Source organism: Coloeus monedula (genome assembly GCF_965178545.1).
Source record: "Coloeus monedula genome assembly, chromosome: 30".
Taxonomy (NCBI): Eukaryota; Metazoa; Chordata; class Aves; order Passeriformes; family Corvidae; genus Coloeus; species Coloeus monedula.
In genome coordinates, this window is record NC_138810.1 from 2,537,483 (window position 1) to 2,554,617 (window position 17,135).

At 54.7% G+C, this 17,135-nt stretch overlaps 2 protein-coding genes across 4 annotated transcripts in view; both read right to left on the reverse strand.

The window, feature by feature from the left end:
- Positions 1-293: 293 nt before the first annotated feature.
- Positions 294-5,983, reverse strand: RPS26 (ribosomal protein S26). The gene is made up of 4 exons (XM_082298945.1): positions 5,852-5,983; positions 4,968-5,145; positions 1,511-1,641; positions 294-388 (listed from the first exon to the last, which is right to left on the reverse strand). The coding sequence occupies exons 1-4, from the start codon at positions 5,852-5,854 to the stop codon at positions 353-355; spliced, it is 348 nt and encodes a 115-aa protein (XP_082155071.1). The 5' UTR covers positions 5,855-5,983; the 3' UTR covers positions 294-352.
- Positions 5,984-11,529: 5,546 nt separating this feature from the next.
- Positions 11,530-17,135, reverse strand: part of IKZF4 (IKAROS family zinc finger 4) — a 50,649-nt gene continuing 45,043 nt past the window's right edge. For all 3 annotated transcript variants that reach the window (XM_082298939.1, XM_082298940.1, XM_082298938.1), the window contains 2 exons: positions 16,963-17,088; positions 11,530-12,220 (listed from right to left, as the gene is read on the reverse strand). In XM_082298939.1, coding sequence (XP_082155065.1) covers positions 11,538-12,220; positions 16,963-17,088 — 809 coding nt within the window. In that variant the 3' untranslated portion in view covers positions 11,530-11,537. The remainder of the gene's footprint in view (positions 12,221-16,962; positions 17,089-17,135) is intronic.

Below are 17,135 nucleotides of genomic sequence, written 5' to 3' on the forward strand. Positions count from 1 at the left end.
AGCACCAGGGGGCAGAGCCCCCCCCATTTCCCCCCTCTAGGGTGGGCAGCAGCCCCCAGCCCCACACTGGGGGACCCCAGTTCCCCCCATAACGAGGGGGCTGAGAACCCATCAGGAAACTCCCCCTCCCCAGATTTCCAAATCCCCCCCAAAACCACAGGAGCCAGGCTTGGAACAGCCCCCCCCTCAAGATATGGGGTGACCCCAGAGCCCCCCCATAAGGAGGGGGCTGAGAACCCCTCAGGACCCCCCCCCCCCCAATTCCCGAATCCCCCCAGGAACACGGAGCCGGCTCGGAGCAGATCCTTTATTGACTCCGCGCTCGGGGGTCCCGCACTGGGCCGGGGGCTCCTCACATGGGCTTGGGGGGGGGCCGGGGGGCTGCTCCCTGCAGAGAGAACCCACGGTTAGGGGGGCACCGACCCCCAGAGACCCCCCCGGACCCTCCCAAGACCCCTCCAGGTGCCCCCCAGACCCCTTGGGACTCCCCAAAACCCCCTGGGGACCCATCCAGAACCCCCCAAACCCCCTTGGGATGCCCCAAGGGACCCCCGGGACCCCTCCAGGGCTCTCCCAGGCCCCCCAAGACCCCCTGGGACTCTCCAGGACCCCCTCAGAAGCCCTGTGGATCCCTCCAGGACCCCCTGGGACCCCCTGGGATTCTCCCAGACCTCTCCAGGACCCCCTGGGACCCCTTCCAGGATCCCCTGGGACCCTCCCAGACCCCTCCAGGACCCCCTGGAACCCTCCCAGGACCCCTTGGGACCCCCCCCTGAGACCCTCCCAGACCCCTCCAGGACCCCCTGGGACCCTCCCAGACCCCTCCAGGATCCCCTGGAACCCTCCCAGGACCCCCTGGGACCCCTCCAGGATCCCCTGGGACCCTCCCAGACCCCTCCAGGACCCCCTGGAACCCTCCCAGGACCCCCTGGGACCCCTCCAGGATCCCCTGGGACCCTCCCAGACCCCTTGGGACCCCCCCAGGACCCCCCGAGACTCTCCCAGACCCCTCCAGGACCCCCTAGGACCCCTCCAGGATCCCCTGAGACCCCGCCAGGACCCCCTGGAACTCTCCCAGACCCCTCCAGGATCCCCTGGAACCCTCCCAGACCCCCTGAGACCCCGCCAGGACCCCCTGGAACTCTCCCAAACCTCCTGGGACCCCTCCAGGACCCCCTGAGACCCTCCCAGACCCCTCCAGGACCGCCTGGGACCCCTCCAGGATCCCCTGGAACCCTCCCAGACCCCCTGAGACCCCTCCAGGACCCCCTGGGACTCTCCCAAACCTCCTGAGACCCCTCCCAGGACTCCCTGGGACCCTCCCAGACCCCTCCAGGACCCCCTGGAACCCTCCAGGACCCCCTGAGACCCCTCCAGGACCCCCTGGGACTCTCCCAAACCCTCCCAGACCCCTCCAGGACCCCCTGGAACTCTCCCCAAACCCCCTGGGACCCCTCCAGGACCCCCCCCCAGACCCCTCCAGGACCCCCTGGGGACCCCCGGGACTCACGGCGGGGCGGAAGCGGGGCGGGGGGGTGCGGTCCTTGCGGGCCTCGCGGGAGCGGTTCCGCACCACCTTGCTGTGGATGGCGCAGCTGACGCAGTAGTGCAGCTTCACGTACAGCTTGGGCAGCACGTAGGCTGGGGAGGGGGCACGGGGGGTCAGGGACCCCAAAACCAGCCCTGCGACAGAGCAGGATACCCCAAAACACCCCTGGGACAGAGCAGGATACCCCAAAACACCCCTGGGACAGAGCAGGATACCCCAAAAACACCCCTGGGACAGAGCAGGATACCCCAAAACCCCCCTGGGACAGACCTGACCCCACCCAGGCAGGGTGGGAGCTGTTATGGGGTGGAACAGGGACCCCAAAAACACCCCTGGGACAGAGCAGGATACCCCAAAACCCCCCTGGGACAGACCTGACCCCACCCAGGCAGGGTGGGAGCTGTTATGGGGTGGAACAGGGACCCCAATCCCCCCGGTTCTGTCTCGAGGAGGGTGGATCTGCTGGGGAGGGGGCTCAGAGACCCCAAAAACACCCCTGGGACAGAGCAGGATACCCCAAAACACCCCCTGGGACAGACCTGACCCCACCCAGGCACGGTGGGAGCTGTTATGGGGTGGAACAGGGACCCCAAAACCACCCCTGGGACAGAGCAGGATACCCCAAAAACACCCCTGGGACAGACCTGACCCCACCCAGGCACGGTGGGAGCTGTTATGGGATCGAACAGGGACCCCAATCCCCCCGGTTCTGTCTCGAGGAGGGTGGATCTGCTGGGGAGGGGGCTCAGAGACCCCAAAAACACCCCTGGGACAGAGCAGGATACCCCAAAACCCCCCTGGGACAGACCTGACCCCACCCAGGCAGGGTGGGAGCTGTTATGGGGTGGAACAAGGACCCCAAAAACACCCCTGGGACAGAGCAGGATACCCCAAAAACACCCCTGGGACAGAGCAGGATACCCCAAAACCCCCCTGGGACAGAGCAGGATACCCCAAAACACCCCTGGGACAGACCTGACCCCACCCAGGCAGGGTGGGAGCTGTTATGGGGTGGAACAGGGACCCCAATCCCCCCGGTTCTGTCTCGAGGAGGGTGGATCTGCTGGGGAGGGGGCTCAGAGACCCCAAAAACACCCCTGGGACAGAGCAGGATACCCCAAAACCCCCCTGGGACAGACCTGACCCCACCCAGGCAGGGTGGGAGCTGTTATGGGGTGGAACAGGGACCCCAAAAACACCCCTGGGACAGAGCAGGATACCCCAAAACACCCCCTGGGACAGACCTGACCCCACCCAGGCAGGGTGGGAGCTGTTATGGGGTGGAACAGGGACCCCAAAAACACCCCTGGGACAGAGCAGGATACCCCAAAACACCCCTGGGACAGAGCAGGATACCCCAAAACACCCCTGGGACAGACCTGACCCCACCCAGGCAGGGTGGGAGCTGTTATGGGGTGGAACAGGGACCCCAAAAACACCCCTGGGACAGAGCAGATACCCCAAAACCAGCCCTGGGACAGAGCAGGATACCCCAAAAACAGCCCTGGGACAGAGCAGGATACCCCAAAACACCCCTGGGACAGAGCAGATACCCCAAAAACAGCCCTGGGACAGAGCAGGATACCCCAAAACACCCCCTGGGACAGACCTGACCCCACCCAGGCACGGTGGGAGCTGTTATGGGGTGGAACAGGGACCCCAAAAACACCCCTGGGACAGAGCAGGATACCCCAAAACCCCCCTGGGACAGACCTGACCCCACCCAGGCAGGGCGGGAGCTGTTATGGGGTGGAACAGGGACCCCAAAACACCCCTGGGACAGACCTGACCCCACCCAGGCAGGGTGACCCCAAACCCATCCCAGCACGGCCCTGTCTTCACCCAGGGATCTTTTGGGGAGGGGGCACGGGGGGGGGAGGGGGGTCAAAGACCCCAAAAAACACCCCCGGGACAGAGCAGAGACCCCCAAACTGCCCCTGATGCAAGCAGGGTTTGGGTGTTTGGGGTGGGCTCTGATGGGGGCAGGGGGGGCTGTTTTGGGGGGACAGGAGAAGGGGGGGGTTATTTTTGGGGGGGTGATGGGGAGCAGGGTCTGATTTGGGGGTGGCAGATGGAGGAGGGTGGGATATTTGGGGGGGACAGGGTGGGGTATTTTGGGGGAGCAAGGGGCTGGTTTTGGGGGGCAGAGGCAGCAGGGTGGGCTGATTTTGGGGGGTATCTTTGGGGTGCCAGGATGGGTTATTTGGGGGAATCAGGGCAGGCTGTTTTTGGGGTGACAAAAGGACTTTTTGGGGTGACAAAAGGACTGTTTTTGGGGTGACACGGTGAGCAGGGGGGGCTATTTAGGGGGGCAAGGGGAGCTATTTTGGGGTGACAAAAGGACTATTTGGGGGTGACAAAAGGACTATTTTGGGGTGACAGGATGAGCGGGGGGGGGCTATTTTGGGGCAAGGGGAGCTATTTTGGGGTGACACAAAGGCTGTTTTTGGGGGTGCCAGGATGGGTTATTTGGGGGGAATCAGGGCAAGCTATTTTGGGGTGACAAAAGGACTTTTTGGGGTGACAAAAGGACTATTTTGGGGTGACAAAAGGACTACTTTGGGGGTGACAAAAGGACTGTTTTTGGGGTGACAAAAGGACTTTTTGGGGGTGACAAAAGGACTGTTTTTGGGGGTGACAGGGTGAGCAGGGGGGGCTATTTAGGGGGGCTATTTAGGGGTGACACAAAGGCTGTTTTTGGGGGTGCCAGGATGGGTTATTTGGGGGGAATCAGGGCAAGCTATTTTGGGGTGACAAAAGGACTTTTTGGGGTGACAAAAGGACTGTTTTTGGGGTGACAAAAGGACTTTTTGGGGGTGACAAAAGGACTATTTTGGGGGTGACAAAAGGACTGTTTTGGGGGTGACAAAAGGACTGTTTGTGGGGGTGACAGGGTGAGCAGGGGGGGCTATTTAGGGGGGCTATTTTGGGGTGACACAAAGGCTGTTTTTGGGGGTGCCAGGATGGGTTATTTGGGGGAATCAGGGCAGGCTGTTTTTGGGGTGACAAAAGGACTTTTTGGGGGTGACAAAAGGACTATTTTGGGGGTGACAAAAGGACTATTTTGGGGGTGACAAAAGGACTGGTTTTGGGGTGACAAAAGGACTATTTTGGGGGTGACAAAAGGACTATTTTGGGGGTGACAAAAGGACTTTTTGGGGTGACAAAAGGACTACTTTTGAGGGTGACAAAAGGACTATTTTGGGGGTGACAAAAGGACTTTTTGGGGTGACAAAAGGACTATTTTGGGGGTGACAAAAGGACTATTTTGGGGTGACAAAAGGACTATTTTGGGGGTGACAAAAGGACTATTTTGGGGGTGACAAAAGGACTATTTTGGGGGTGACACGGTGAGCAGGATGAGCTATTTCAGGGGTGAACAGGGCGTTATTTTTGAGGGGCCCCCCCAGCAGCTCACAGTCGAACACGCTGGCCTCGGAGATGTCCCTGACGGCCGCGGCCTCCACGATGTTCCTGATGACGAATTTCTTGATGGCCTTGTCCTTGGGCACGCAGCGGGCGCAGTTGGTGCAGCGGATGGGCTGCACGTGCCCGCGGCCCTTCTTGGCCCTCCCGTTGTTCCTCCTCTTCTTCGTCTGCGCCGGGAAAGGCCGGGATCAATCCCAGCATCCCGGAGAACCTCCCTCCCCCCACCCCCCAAAAGGAATTCCCACCTCAAAGCCACCCCCAGCCCCAAAACGACCCCCAAAAAGTCCCATCCGCGCCCCCCCAGTCCCACACGGGCCGTGGGGTGTCCCCTGTACCTTCCGCCCCTATAGGGACCCCATCCACCCCCCCTCAGTCACCCCAAATATCACCCTCAGATGCCCCAAAAGCATCTCCTGCCCCACACGTGGCCCGCCCCCTTAGAAACCCCCCTAATGCCCCCTCCCCGAAACCCCCGGACCCCTCTCCTCAACACCCCCTGCCCCATATGGGCCCCACATCCCTCTCCGAGCCCGCCCCAAACCCCCCTGGAGACCCCAAAGCCCCTCCCGGTACCCCGAGAAGCACCCCAAGGGCCCCCCTCAGCATCCCATACCCCACACGGACCCCACGTCCCTCTCCGGGGCCTCAGAATCCTCACAGAGCCCTCCCCAAACCCCTCCTGAGGCCGTCACGACCCCTCCCACGCCCCCCCCCGCCACTCTCGCACACCTCCCAAAGCCCCCCCAGGGGTCCTTCTCGACACCCCCTGCCCCATAAGGGCCCCACATCCCTTTCCGAGCCCTCTCGGTCCCCTCCGAGCCCCATCCGCGCCCCCCGGAGCCCCCCGGGCCGCCCCGGCCACGCCGCGCTCACCATGGCGGCTCTGAGGGAGCGGCGGAAGAGGCGCGACCGCAGCACCGCTGTCGTTATATCCGTCCGCTCCCTCCGCCCGGAAGCGCCGCCGCCACCGCCGCTCCGGCCCCTGCGGGGACCCCCGAAGCGGCCTCGCAGAAGCTCGGCCCGAGGCACCGGGGAGGGTGGGAGCGGCGGCGGGCGGCGGGAATTGGGGGGGGGGGGGGGGGAATTAACGGGAGCGGGGGTGTGATAGGGACTATTTTTCCTGCGAGGGGCGGAGGGATTCGGGGCGGAGGGATTCGTGCCGCGCGCAAGGCGTGAGGTTTACCGCGCAGTGCGTGTGACGTCACCCGCAGAGCGCGCGCCGCGGGGGCTGTTGGGAAATGGAGTCCGGACGGGTGTGGGGGAATCCCCTCCTGTCTATGGGGGTCCCCAGTGACGTGGGGGGGTCCCCCAGCTCCGGGGGTCCCCAGTGCCATTTGTGTCCCCCCCGGTGTCCTGTGAATCCCCCAAACCCCTAAACGGGACCCCAATGTCCTTTCCCCCACTCCCTGTGTGTCCCCAATGTCATTTGTGTCCCCCCCAGTGTCCTGTGTCCCCCCAAACCCCTAAATGAGACCCCAATGTCCTTTCCCCCCCATCCCTGGGGGTCCCCAATGTCCTGTGTCCCTTCCTGGGGGTCCCCAGTGTCCCCCCACCCCCATCCCTGTTGTGTCCCCAACGTCCCGTGTCCCTTCCCAATGTCCTGTGTCCCCCAAACCCCTAAATGAGACCCCAATGTCCTTTCCCCCCAATTTCTGGGGGTCCCCAATGTCCTTTTCCCCCCATCCCTGGGGGTCCCCAACGTCCCTTGTCCCTTCCTGGGGTCCCCCCCCGTGTCCTGTGTCCCCCCAAACCCCTAAATGAGACCCCAATGTCCTTTTCCCCCATTCCTGGGGGTCCCCAGTGCCATTTGTGTCCCCCCCGGTCTCCTGTGTCCCCAAAACCCCTAAATGAGACCCCAATGTCCTTTTCCCCACTCCCTGGGGGTCCCCAGTGTCCCACGCCCCTTCCTGGGGTCCCTTCCCAGTGTCCTGTGTCCCCCCAAACCCCTAAAAAAGACCCCAGTGTCCTTTTCTCCCCATCCATCCCTGTCCCCAATGTCCTGGGTCCCCAAAACGAGACCCCAATGTCCTTTTCCCCTCAATTTCTGGGGGTCCCCAGTGCCATTTGTGTCCCCCCCAGTGTCCTGTGTCCCCCAAACCCCTAAATGAGACCCCAATGTCCTTTTCCCCCCATCCCTGGGGGTCCCCAATGTCCCATGTCCCTTCCTGGGGTCCCTTCCCAGTGTCCTGTGTCCCCCCAAACCCCAAAACGAGACCCCAATGTCCTTTTCCCCCCATTCCTGGGGGTCCCCAATGCCATTTGTGTCCCCAAAACGAGACCCCAATGTCCTTTCCCCCCATTCCTGGGGGTCCCTTCCCCTCAAAGCCCACCCCAGAACCAGCCCCCAGCTGAGCAAAGGGATTTTTTGGGGTGAGGGGGGGGGCACATTAAATTATTCCTGTTTATTTATAACAGACCCTCAGCCAGTACAGTACAAAACTTACAGTAGATCTCGTTACACAAATCATTAATTACAATATTTTACAGATACAAAAGCTCCCGGGAAAAGGGAAAATTGGGGAAAAGGGGTCCAAAAGCGAGTCCAAAACCTCACAAAAAAAGGGCAAAGCCAAAAAAAAAAAACCAAATCAAACAAACGAAAAAAAAAAAACCAAACGAAAAAACCAAACCAACCAAAAAGAGACGACAGCGAATCCATGAATTCCTCGGGATTTTGGGGAAAAATGGGGGTGGGAGGGGGGGTATTGCACATCCTCGTTTGTTCTTCATCCATCGGATTTAAAAAATAGATATTTACAGGGATAAAGCCACCTGGAGGTCTTACAAAATTCCTACAGTTTCGGGTCAGACACCGAAAAAAGGGGGAAAAAAAATGGGGGGGGAGGATGGAAAAGGGGGGAAAAATGGAAAAGGGGGGAAAAAAGGGGAAAGGGGGGGGGAAAAAAAGGGGAAAATGGAAAAGGGGAAAAAGAAATGGAAAAAAGAAATGGGAAAAAGAAATGGGGAAAAAGGGGAAAAAGAAAATGGGAAAGGGGGGGAAATGGTAAAGGGGAAAAAGAAAAAGGGAAAAAGGAAAAAAAGAAATGGAGAAAAGGGGGGAAAGAAATGGAAAAGGGGAAAAAGAAAATGGGAAAAAGAAATGGAAAAAAGAAAAGGGGAAAAAGGGGAAAAGAAATGGAAAAGGGGGAAAAGAAAATGGGAAAAAGAAATGGGGAAAAGAAATGGAAAAAAAAGGAATAGAAATGGAAGGGGGGGGAAAAAAGGAAAAGTGGGGAAAAAATGGAAAAAAGAAATGGAAAAAGGGGAAAAAATGGAAAAGTGTGAGGAAAAAAGGAAAAGGAGAGAAAGAAAATGGAAAAAGGGAGAAAGAAAATGGAAAAGTGGGGAAAAAATGGAAAAAAGAAATGGAAAAGCGGAAAAAATGGGAAAGTGGGAGCAAAAAAGGAAAAGGAGAGAAAGAAAATGGAAAAAGGGAGAAAAGAAAATGGAAAAGTGGGGAAAAAAAAGGAAAAAAGAAGTGGAAAAAGGGGAAAAATGGAAAAGTGGGAGGAAAAAAGGAAAAGGAGAGAAAGAAAATGGAAAAAGGGAGAAAAGAAAATGGAAAAGTGGGGGAAAAAAAGGAAAAAAGAAATGGAAAAGGGGGAAAAAAACCCCAACCCAACCAACCCAAGAAGGGCTGGAAACGGCAGAGCTTTGATTTGGGTTAAAAAAACCCTTTGTGGGGTTCAAACCCCCCATTTTTTGGGTTAAAAAACCCCCACTTTGGGGTTAGAAACCCTGTTTTGGGTTAAAAGCCCCCTGTTTTTGGGTTGGTCTGGGCGCTGGGGGAGGGGTGGGGGCCGTGGGCACCCCCAAAAGGGCAACTGGGAACGGGGGGACCCCCCCTGCCCCGAGCCCCCCTCCCCCCCGAGCTGCCAGGCGCTGGGGAGGAGGGGGAGAAGAGGTGGGGAAAAAAGGGGGAAAATGCCCCAAAATCCCCAAAAAAGCAGGGAAGGGGGGGCGCAGGGGGGGCAGCGGGCGCTGCTGAGGTGCTCGTGGTGTCCCCTCGCCGGGGACAGCTTTGGTTTGGCCCCCGCAGCCACCGCGGGGGCGTTTTATGCATCCTGGGCCGGGGGATGCGGGACCCCCGCCGGGGGGAAAATGGGGTGGGGGGACCCCAGAATTGAGGGGTGGGGTCTCCATGGGTGGGGGGATGCAGCGAGGGGTCCTGCAGTTCTGGGGTTGGGGTCTTGTATAGGTGAGGGGCTGAGGTTGGGGGTCTGCAGTTCTGGGGGGTCCCCAGTACTGAGGGGGGGGGGGTTCTGGGGGTCACTGTGGGTGAGGGTCCCCATGGGTGGGGGGGCTGCAGTGAGGGGTGCCCCAGTCCCAAGGGGGGGTCCTCAGGGGTGAGGGGCTGCAATTGGGGGTCCCCAGCACTGAAGGTTTAGGGTGGGGGTCCCCAATTCCAAGGGGTGGGGGCTGGGGGGACCCCATGGGTGGGGGGGCTGCAGCGAGAGGTCCCCCCAGCATTGAGGGGTGGGGCCGGGGGTCTCCACTGGGGGGGGATCCCCCAGTTCTGGGGGCTGGGGTGACCCCATGGGTGGGGGGCTGTGACTGGGGGTCCCCATGGCCGGGGGTCCCCCAGATCTGAAGGGTTGGGGGCTGGGGGGACCCCGTATGGGTGGGGGGGGCTGCAGCAAGGGGTCCCCCAGCACTGAGGGGTGGGGTCCCCATGGGGCTGGGATTGGGGTCCTCTGAGCTCCCCCCCTTTGTCAGACCCCAACCTCGGGGGGGGTCCTGGGGGTCCCAGATCTGGGGGTCCCACCCTGCATGTGCCGAGGAGGAGGAGGAAGAGGAGGAGAGCCCAGGATCCAAGCCGGGACCCTCATCCTTCATTTTAGGGGTTCGGGGGGGGCTCCGGGAAGGATCCTGGGGGATGCCAGGGGGTCCCCACGTCCCATTTTGGGGTTTCCCGGTTAAAGCTCGGGACGGGGCAGCTCCCCCCGGGCTGGGGGGGTCGGGCCGGGGTTTGGGGGGTCCCGGATTGGGGGGTGAGGGGTTTAGCACCGAATTTTGAGGTTCCTTTAGCCCGGGAATGGGGCCGGGCAGTGCCGGACTCGGAGCCGGCGGGAGCGGGGCAGGGGGGGAACAGTCTCCAAAATTCAAGTGAGACCTTTTTTTTTTTGTCTTCTTCATCTTTTTTCTTTCTCTTTCTTTTTTTTTTTTTTTCTTTTTTTTTTTTTTTTTGGGGTGAAAAAACCCCCAAGAATTATCAAAAGAGCAACCGAAAAGCTTAATAAATAATGGGGGCAAAGGGGGAAAAAAAAGCACAAAAAAAAAAAGTCTGTTCCTATTCAATATTTAAATAATTCCGTCAATAAAAAAAGCAGATTAAGGTCTCCCCCTGAGCGGGGCCGGTCGTTTTTTTGGGGTGGGGTCCTGGTTTGGGGTGTTTTTTTGTTGTTTTTAAATACTTTTTTTGTTGTTGTTGTTGTTTTATAGCCAAAGTCAGTGCAAAGGAGTATAAAAGAAAAAAATAAAAACAACACAACCCAACAGTTCCACGCCCTAAGGATGGGAGGGGCCGCGCTAAAGACGGGGAGGGGAAAATGGGAGGGAACCGGGGAAAATCGGGCAATTGGAGGCGGGGCGATTTTTCCAACCTCCCATTTCGAGCTCGCCGTGAACGATGTGGGAGGGGAAAATCGGGGAAAACCGGGGAAAATCGGGGAAAACCGGGGAAAATCCGGCAATTGGAGGCGGGGCGATTTTTCCAACCTTACATTTTGAGCTCGCCGCGCACGATATGGGAGGGGAAAACCGGGGAAAACCGGGAAAAATGGAGGAAAACCGGGGAAAAATGGGTGAAAACCGGGAAAAATCGGGCACTTGGAGGCGGGGCGATTTTCCCAACCTCACATTTCGAGCTCGCCGCGCGCGATGTGGGAGGGGAAAATCGGGGAAAACCGGGGAAAATCCGGCAATTGGAGGCGGGGCGATTTTTCCAACCTTACATTTTGAGCTCGCCGCGCACGATATGGGAGGGGAAAACCGGGGAAAACCGGGAAAAATGGAGGAAAACCGGGGAAAAATGGGTGAAAACCGGGAAAAATCGGGCACTTGGAGGCGGGGCGATTTTCCCAACCTCACATTTCGAGCTCGCCGCGCGCGATGTGGGAGGGGAAAATCGGGGAAAACCGGGGAAAATCCGGCAATTGGAGGCGGGGCGATTTTTCCAACCTTACATTTTGAGCTCGCCGCGCACGATATGGGAGGGGAAAACCGGGGAAAACCGGGAAAAATGGAGGAAAACCGGGGAAAAATGGGTGAAAACCGGGAAAAATCGGGCACTTGGAGGCGGGGCGATTTTCCCAACCTCACATTTCGAGCTCGCCGCGCGCGATGTGGGAGGGGAAAATGGGGAAAAACCAGGAAATTGGAGGCGGGGCGATTTTCCCAACCTCACATTTCGAGCTCGCCGCGCGCGATGTGGGAGGGGAAAATGGGGAAAAACCAGGAAATTGGAGGCGGGGCGATTTTCCCAACCTCACATTTCGAGCTCGCCGCGCGCGATACGGGAGGGGAAAACCGGGGAATTTGCGGAGGGGATTTTCCAACCTCAGATTTTGTGCTCGCCGCGCACGATGTGGGAGGAGAACTCGTACCGGTCCTGGCTGCGGTAGCCGCAGATGTTGCACTCGAAAGGGTCCCTGAAGCCGTGGCAGCCCATGTGGATGGTGAACATGACGTGGTCCAGGAACAGCACCCGGCAGTGCTCGCAGCAGAACGCCCGCAGCTGCTCGCCGTCCTCGTTGAGCACCCGCAGCGAATCCTTCGGGAAGCACCGCGCCGCCCCCTCGGGCCCCTCCTTGGGCTCCTCTTTGGCGTACGCGGGGCTGTGCCGGCTGCTGCCGCCCGGCCGCTCCTCCTGGATGCTCTCGGTGTCCGTGGAGTCCTGGCAGCCGTTGGAAGGGGAGCCTCCGGGATCGCGGCTGCGGAAGATCACCGGGATCCCTTCCGGGCCGTCCTCGGAAGCTTCGCGGCCCCGCGGCAGCTCCAGGCGGGCGGGGAGCGCTTGGATCTGGGTGTAGACGGAGCTGATGACCGGGGTCACCTCGGTGATGCAGTTCGTGGCCAGGCGGAGCGGCCGCAGAGGGTCCCCGGCGCCCAGCAGGGACAGGGGCCCGGCGTAGGGCGGGTCCAGGGGGTGGCCGCGGGCAGGGACCACGTCCACGTCCTTCTCGAAGCCCGGGCTGACATCGAAGGGCAGCTCCGAGAGGGCGAAGCGCATCTGCTTCTCGCCTGTGGGGCGGAGACAGGGGTTGGGGTGGGGCGGGGACACCCCCAGGGCAGCCCAAGGTCAGAGACAGGGGTGGGGATGGGATGGGGGCACCCCAAAGTCAGAGAGAGGGGTTGGGATGGGATGGGGGCACCCCAAAGTCAGAGAGAGGGGTTGGGGATGGGATGGGGGCACCCCAAAGTCAGAGACAGGGGTGGGGATGGGATGGGGGCACCCCAAAGTCAGAGAGAGGGGATGGGATGGGATGGGGGCACCCCAAAGTCAGAGAGAGGGGATGGGATGGGATGGGGGCACCCCAAAGTCAGAGAGAGGGGATGGGATGGGATGGGGGCACCCCAAAGTCAGAGAGAGGGGTTGGGGATGGGATGGGGGCACCCCAAAGTCAGAGAGAGGGGTTGGGGTGGGATGGGGGCACCCCTAGGACACCCCAAAGTCAGAGAGAGGGGTGGGGGTGGGATGGGATGGGGGCACCCCCAGGGCACCCCAAAGTCAGAGAGAGGAGTTTGGGGTTTTGGGAGCCCCCAGAGCATCCCCAGATCGGAGAGAGGGGTTGAGACACCTCCAGGGCACCCCAATATCAGAGAGAGGGGATGGGGTGGGCAGGTTTGGGGTTTTGGGATCCCCCAGAGCATCCCAATATCAGAGAGAGGGGTTGGGGTGGGGTTGGGAGACCCCCAGATGGGAGAGAGGGGTTGGGGTGGGATGGGGAAACCCCCAGAGCACCCCAAAATCAGAGAGAGGGGTTGGGGTGGGCAGGTTTGGGGTTTTGGGATCCCCCAGAGCACCCCAAAATCAGAGACAGGGGTTGGGGTGGGCAGGTTTGGGGTTCCACGATCCCTTAGAGCACCCCAAAATCAGAGACAGGGGTTGGGGTGGGCAGGTTTGGGGTTCCACAATCCCTTAGAGCACCCCAAAATCAGAGACAGGGGTTGGGGTGGGCAGGTTTGGGGTTCCACAATCCCTTAGAGCACCCCAAAATCAGAGACAGGGGTTGGGGTGGGCAGGTTTGGGGTTCCACAATCCCTTAGAGCACCCCAAAATCAGAGACAGGGGTTGGGGTGGGCCCCCAGACCCCCAATATTGGAAATAATGAGGGAGAAAAGCAGCAGGAATTGGGCAAAGGGGGAGAAAAATGGCAAAAGAGGGGTTGGGATGGGGCAGGTTTGGGATTTGGAAATGATCCTGAGGGGGGGTCCCCGTGTCCCATTCCAGGAATTCCTTGGATTAAGTTTGGGATTTAGCAGCTCCCCCCAGGCTGGGGGGGTCCTAAGGGGGTTCAGCCCCAAATTTTGGGTTCATTTTTCCTGGGAATGGGGCTGGGAGCTGGGGAAAAGTCTCCAAAATTCCAGTGGGATTTTTTTTTTTTGGGGGGGTGGGGGGAGGTAAAAACCCCAAAATTATCAAAATGCAACCCAAAAGGTTCATAAATAACAGGGGGAGGGGAGAGAAGTGGGGGGAATGGCCCAAAAATTCCAGGAATATCCAATATTTGAGGGGGGAATTTTTTATTGATAGGGTTGTGGGTTTTTTTTTAATTTGAGGTTTGTTTTTTTTTAATTTGAAGGTTTTTTTTTTAATTTGAGGGATTTTTTTTTACTTTGAGGAGATTTTTTTAAAATCTGATGAGGATTTTTTAAGTTTCAGGACTTTTAAAAAGTTGAACTTGTTTTTTGTAATTTAAGGGTGGTTTTTTTTTAATTCGAGGGGAGAATTTTTTGAGGTTTTTTTCATTTGAGGGTGTTTTTCTTTTTATTTTAAGGTTTTTTTTTTTACTTTGAGAGTTTCTTCTTTCTATGAGGGGAGATTTTTTTAATAGGAGGGCGTTTTGTTAATTTGAGCGGGTTTTTGTTCATTTGAGGGGGGATTGTTTTAATTTAAGGAGGTTTCTTTTAAATTTGAGGGGTTATTTTTCATTTTGAGGGGAGAAGTTTTTAATTTGAGGGGGACCTTCTAAATGCGAGGGGTTTTTTGTTCATTTGAGGAGTTTTTTGTTCATTTGAGGAGCGTTTTTTTAAATTCGAGAGGGTTTTAAAAAATTTGAGCGTTTTTTTTAATTTAAGGTGGTTTTCCTCTAATTCAGGGAGAGAATTTTTTAATTTGAGGGGGATCTTTTTCATTTAAGGGGGTTTTAAAAAATTATTTAAGGTTTTTTCTTAATTTGAGGCCCACTCTGAGGCCTTGATGTGGGGTTTGAGTGTTTTTTTGTTAATTTGTGGGGTTTTTTTGATTTAATGTGGGTTTTTTTCAATGTGAGGGGAGATTTTTAAAATTTAAATGTTTTTTAAAATGAGTTCCTTTTCTTTTAATTCCAGGTTTGTTTTTCATTAATTTTGAGCAGGTTTTATGTTAATTTGAGGGGTTTTTTGTTAATTTGTGGAGTTAATTTGAGGGTTTTTCAATGTGGAGATTTTTTTAATTTAAAGGTTTTTTAAAATGAGTTCCTTTTCTTTCAATTTCAGGTTTGGTTTTCATTAATTTTGAGCACGTTTTTAGTTAATTTGAGGGGTTTTTTTCTGATTTGTGGGGTTAATTTGAGGGATTGTTTAATGTGAGGGGAGATTTTTTAAATTTAAAGGTTTTTTAAAGTGAGTTGCTTTTCTTTTAATATCAGGGTTTTTAAAATTAATTTTGAGCAGGTTTTTTTGTTAATTTGTGGGGTTTTTTTGATTTAATGTGGGTTTTTTTCAATGTGAGGGGAGATTTTTTAAATTTAAGAGTTTTTTTAAAATGAGTTCCTTTTCTTTTAATTTCAGGTTTGGTTTTCATTAATTTTGAACAGGTTTTTTGTTAATTTGAGGGGTTTTTTGTTAATTTGTGGGGGTTAATTTGAGGGATTGTTTAATGTGAGAGGAGACTTTTTAAATTCAAGGTTTTTTAAAATGAGTTGCTTTCCTTTTACTATCAGGGTTTTTTAAATTAATTTTGAGCAGGTTTTTTGTTAATTTGGGGTTTTTTTTATTTAATGTGGGGTTTTTTCAAGTTGAGGAGAGATTTTTTAAAATTTAAGCGTTTTTAAAAATGAATTCCTTTTCTTTTAATTCCAGGTTTGGTTTTCATTAATTTTGAGCAGGCTTTTTGTTATTTGAGGGTTTTTTTGCTGATTTGTGGGGTTAATTTGAGGGATTGTTCAATCTGAGGGGAGACTTTTTAATTTAAAGGTTTTTTAATGAGTTCCTTTTCTTTTAATATCAGGGGGGTTTTTTAAATTAATTTTGACCAGTTTTTTTGTTAATTTGGGGCTTTTTTGATTTAATGTGGGGTATTTCAGCGTGAGGGGAGATTTTTTGAATTTAAAGGTTTTTTTAAATGAGTTCCTTTTCTTTTAATTTCAGGTTTGGTTTTCATTAATTTTGAGCAGGTTTTTAGTTAATTTGAGGGGATTTTTGCTGATTTGTGGGGTTAATTTGAGGGATTGTTCAATCTGAGGGGAGATTTTTTAAATTTAAAGGTTTTTTAAAATGAGCTCCTTTTCTGTTAATTCCAGGTTTGTTTTTTATTAATTTTGAACAGGTTTTTTGTTAATTTGAGGGGGTTTTAGTTCATTTGAGGCCACTTTGAGGCCTTTGTGTGGGGATTCCCCTCCCGGCCCTCCCCAAACCCCACAAATCCCTGAGGCCGCTCCTCATCTCCCTGAGGATTTTTCCATCTTTTCCCTGGAAAATCCCAGCCCCTCACGCACGAATTTCTGGGGCGTGGAGCATTTCCTCTTGGGTTTTTGTTAATTTGATTGGAGGGGTTTCATTTGAGGGGGTTTTTGTTAATTTGTGGGGTTTTTAAAATTTAATGTGGGGTATTTCAGCGTGAGGGGAGATTTTTTGAATTTAAAGGTTTTTTTAAATGAGTTCCTTTTCTTTTAATTTCAGGTTTGGTTTTCATTAATTTTGAGCAGGCTTTTTGTTATTTGAGGGTTTTTTTGCTGATTTGTGGGGTTAATTTGAGGGATTGTTCAATCTGAGGGGAGATTTTTTAATTTAAGGGTTTTTTTAATGAGTTCCTTTTCTTTTAATATCAGGGGGGTTTTTTAAATTAATTTTGACCAGTTTTTTTGTTAATTTGGGGCTTTTTTGATTTAATGTGGGGTTTTTTCAATGTGAGGGGAGATTTTTTAAATTTAAGGGTTTTTTAAAATGAGTTCCTTTTCTTTTAATTTCAGGTTTGTTTTTTATTAATTTTGAACAGGTTTTTTGTTAATTTGAGGGGGTTTTAGTTCATTTGAGGCCACTTTGAGGCCTTTGTGTGGGGATTCCCCTCCCGGCCCTCCCCAAACCCCACAAATCCCTGAGGCCGCTCCTCATCTCCCTGAGGATTTTTCCATCTTTTCCCTGGAAAACCCCACCCCCTCACGCACGAATTTCTGTGGCGTGGAGCGTTTCCTCTTGGATTTTTGTTAATTTGAGGCGTGGGGGTGTAGGGGGGGGGGTAATTTGAGGGGTTTTTTTATTTAATGTGGGGTTTTTTTAAATGCGAGTTTTTTAAATTAAAGCCTTTTTTTTAAAAAAAAAGAGCTGCTTTTCTTTTAATTTCAATTTATTGCTTTTTTATTTTTTGAGCCGGTTTTTTATTAATTTGAGGAGCTTTTCTGTTCATTTGAGCCTCATCTCGAGGCCTTTGTGTGGGGATTCCCCTTCCGACGCCGCTCCCAGCCCCGCTCCCCCTCCCCCCCACCCTCCCTCGCCAAACCATTCCTGATTCATCTCCCGAGCGGATTTTCCCATCTTTTCCCTGGAAAACCCCATCCCCTTACCCACGAATTTCTGCGGCGTGGAGCGTTTCCTCTTGGTGAAGCTGCCGGCCAGGCGCTCGATGAAGGTGGGGCGCTCGGGGTGCAGCAGCGCCTCAGGCACCATGTCCAGCTCCCGGATTTCCTCTCCTGGAATACAAACAAAGAAATCCCGGGATGAGCGGGCGGGACGGGAG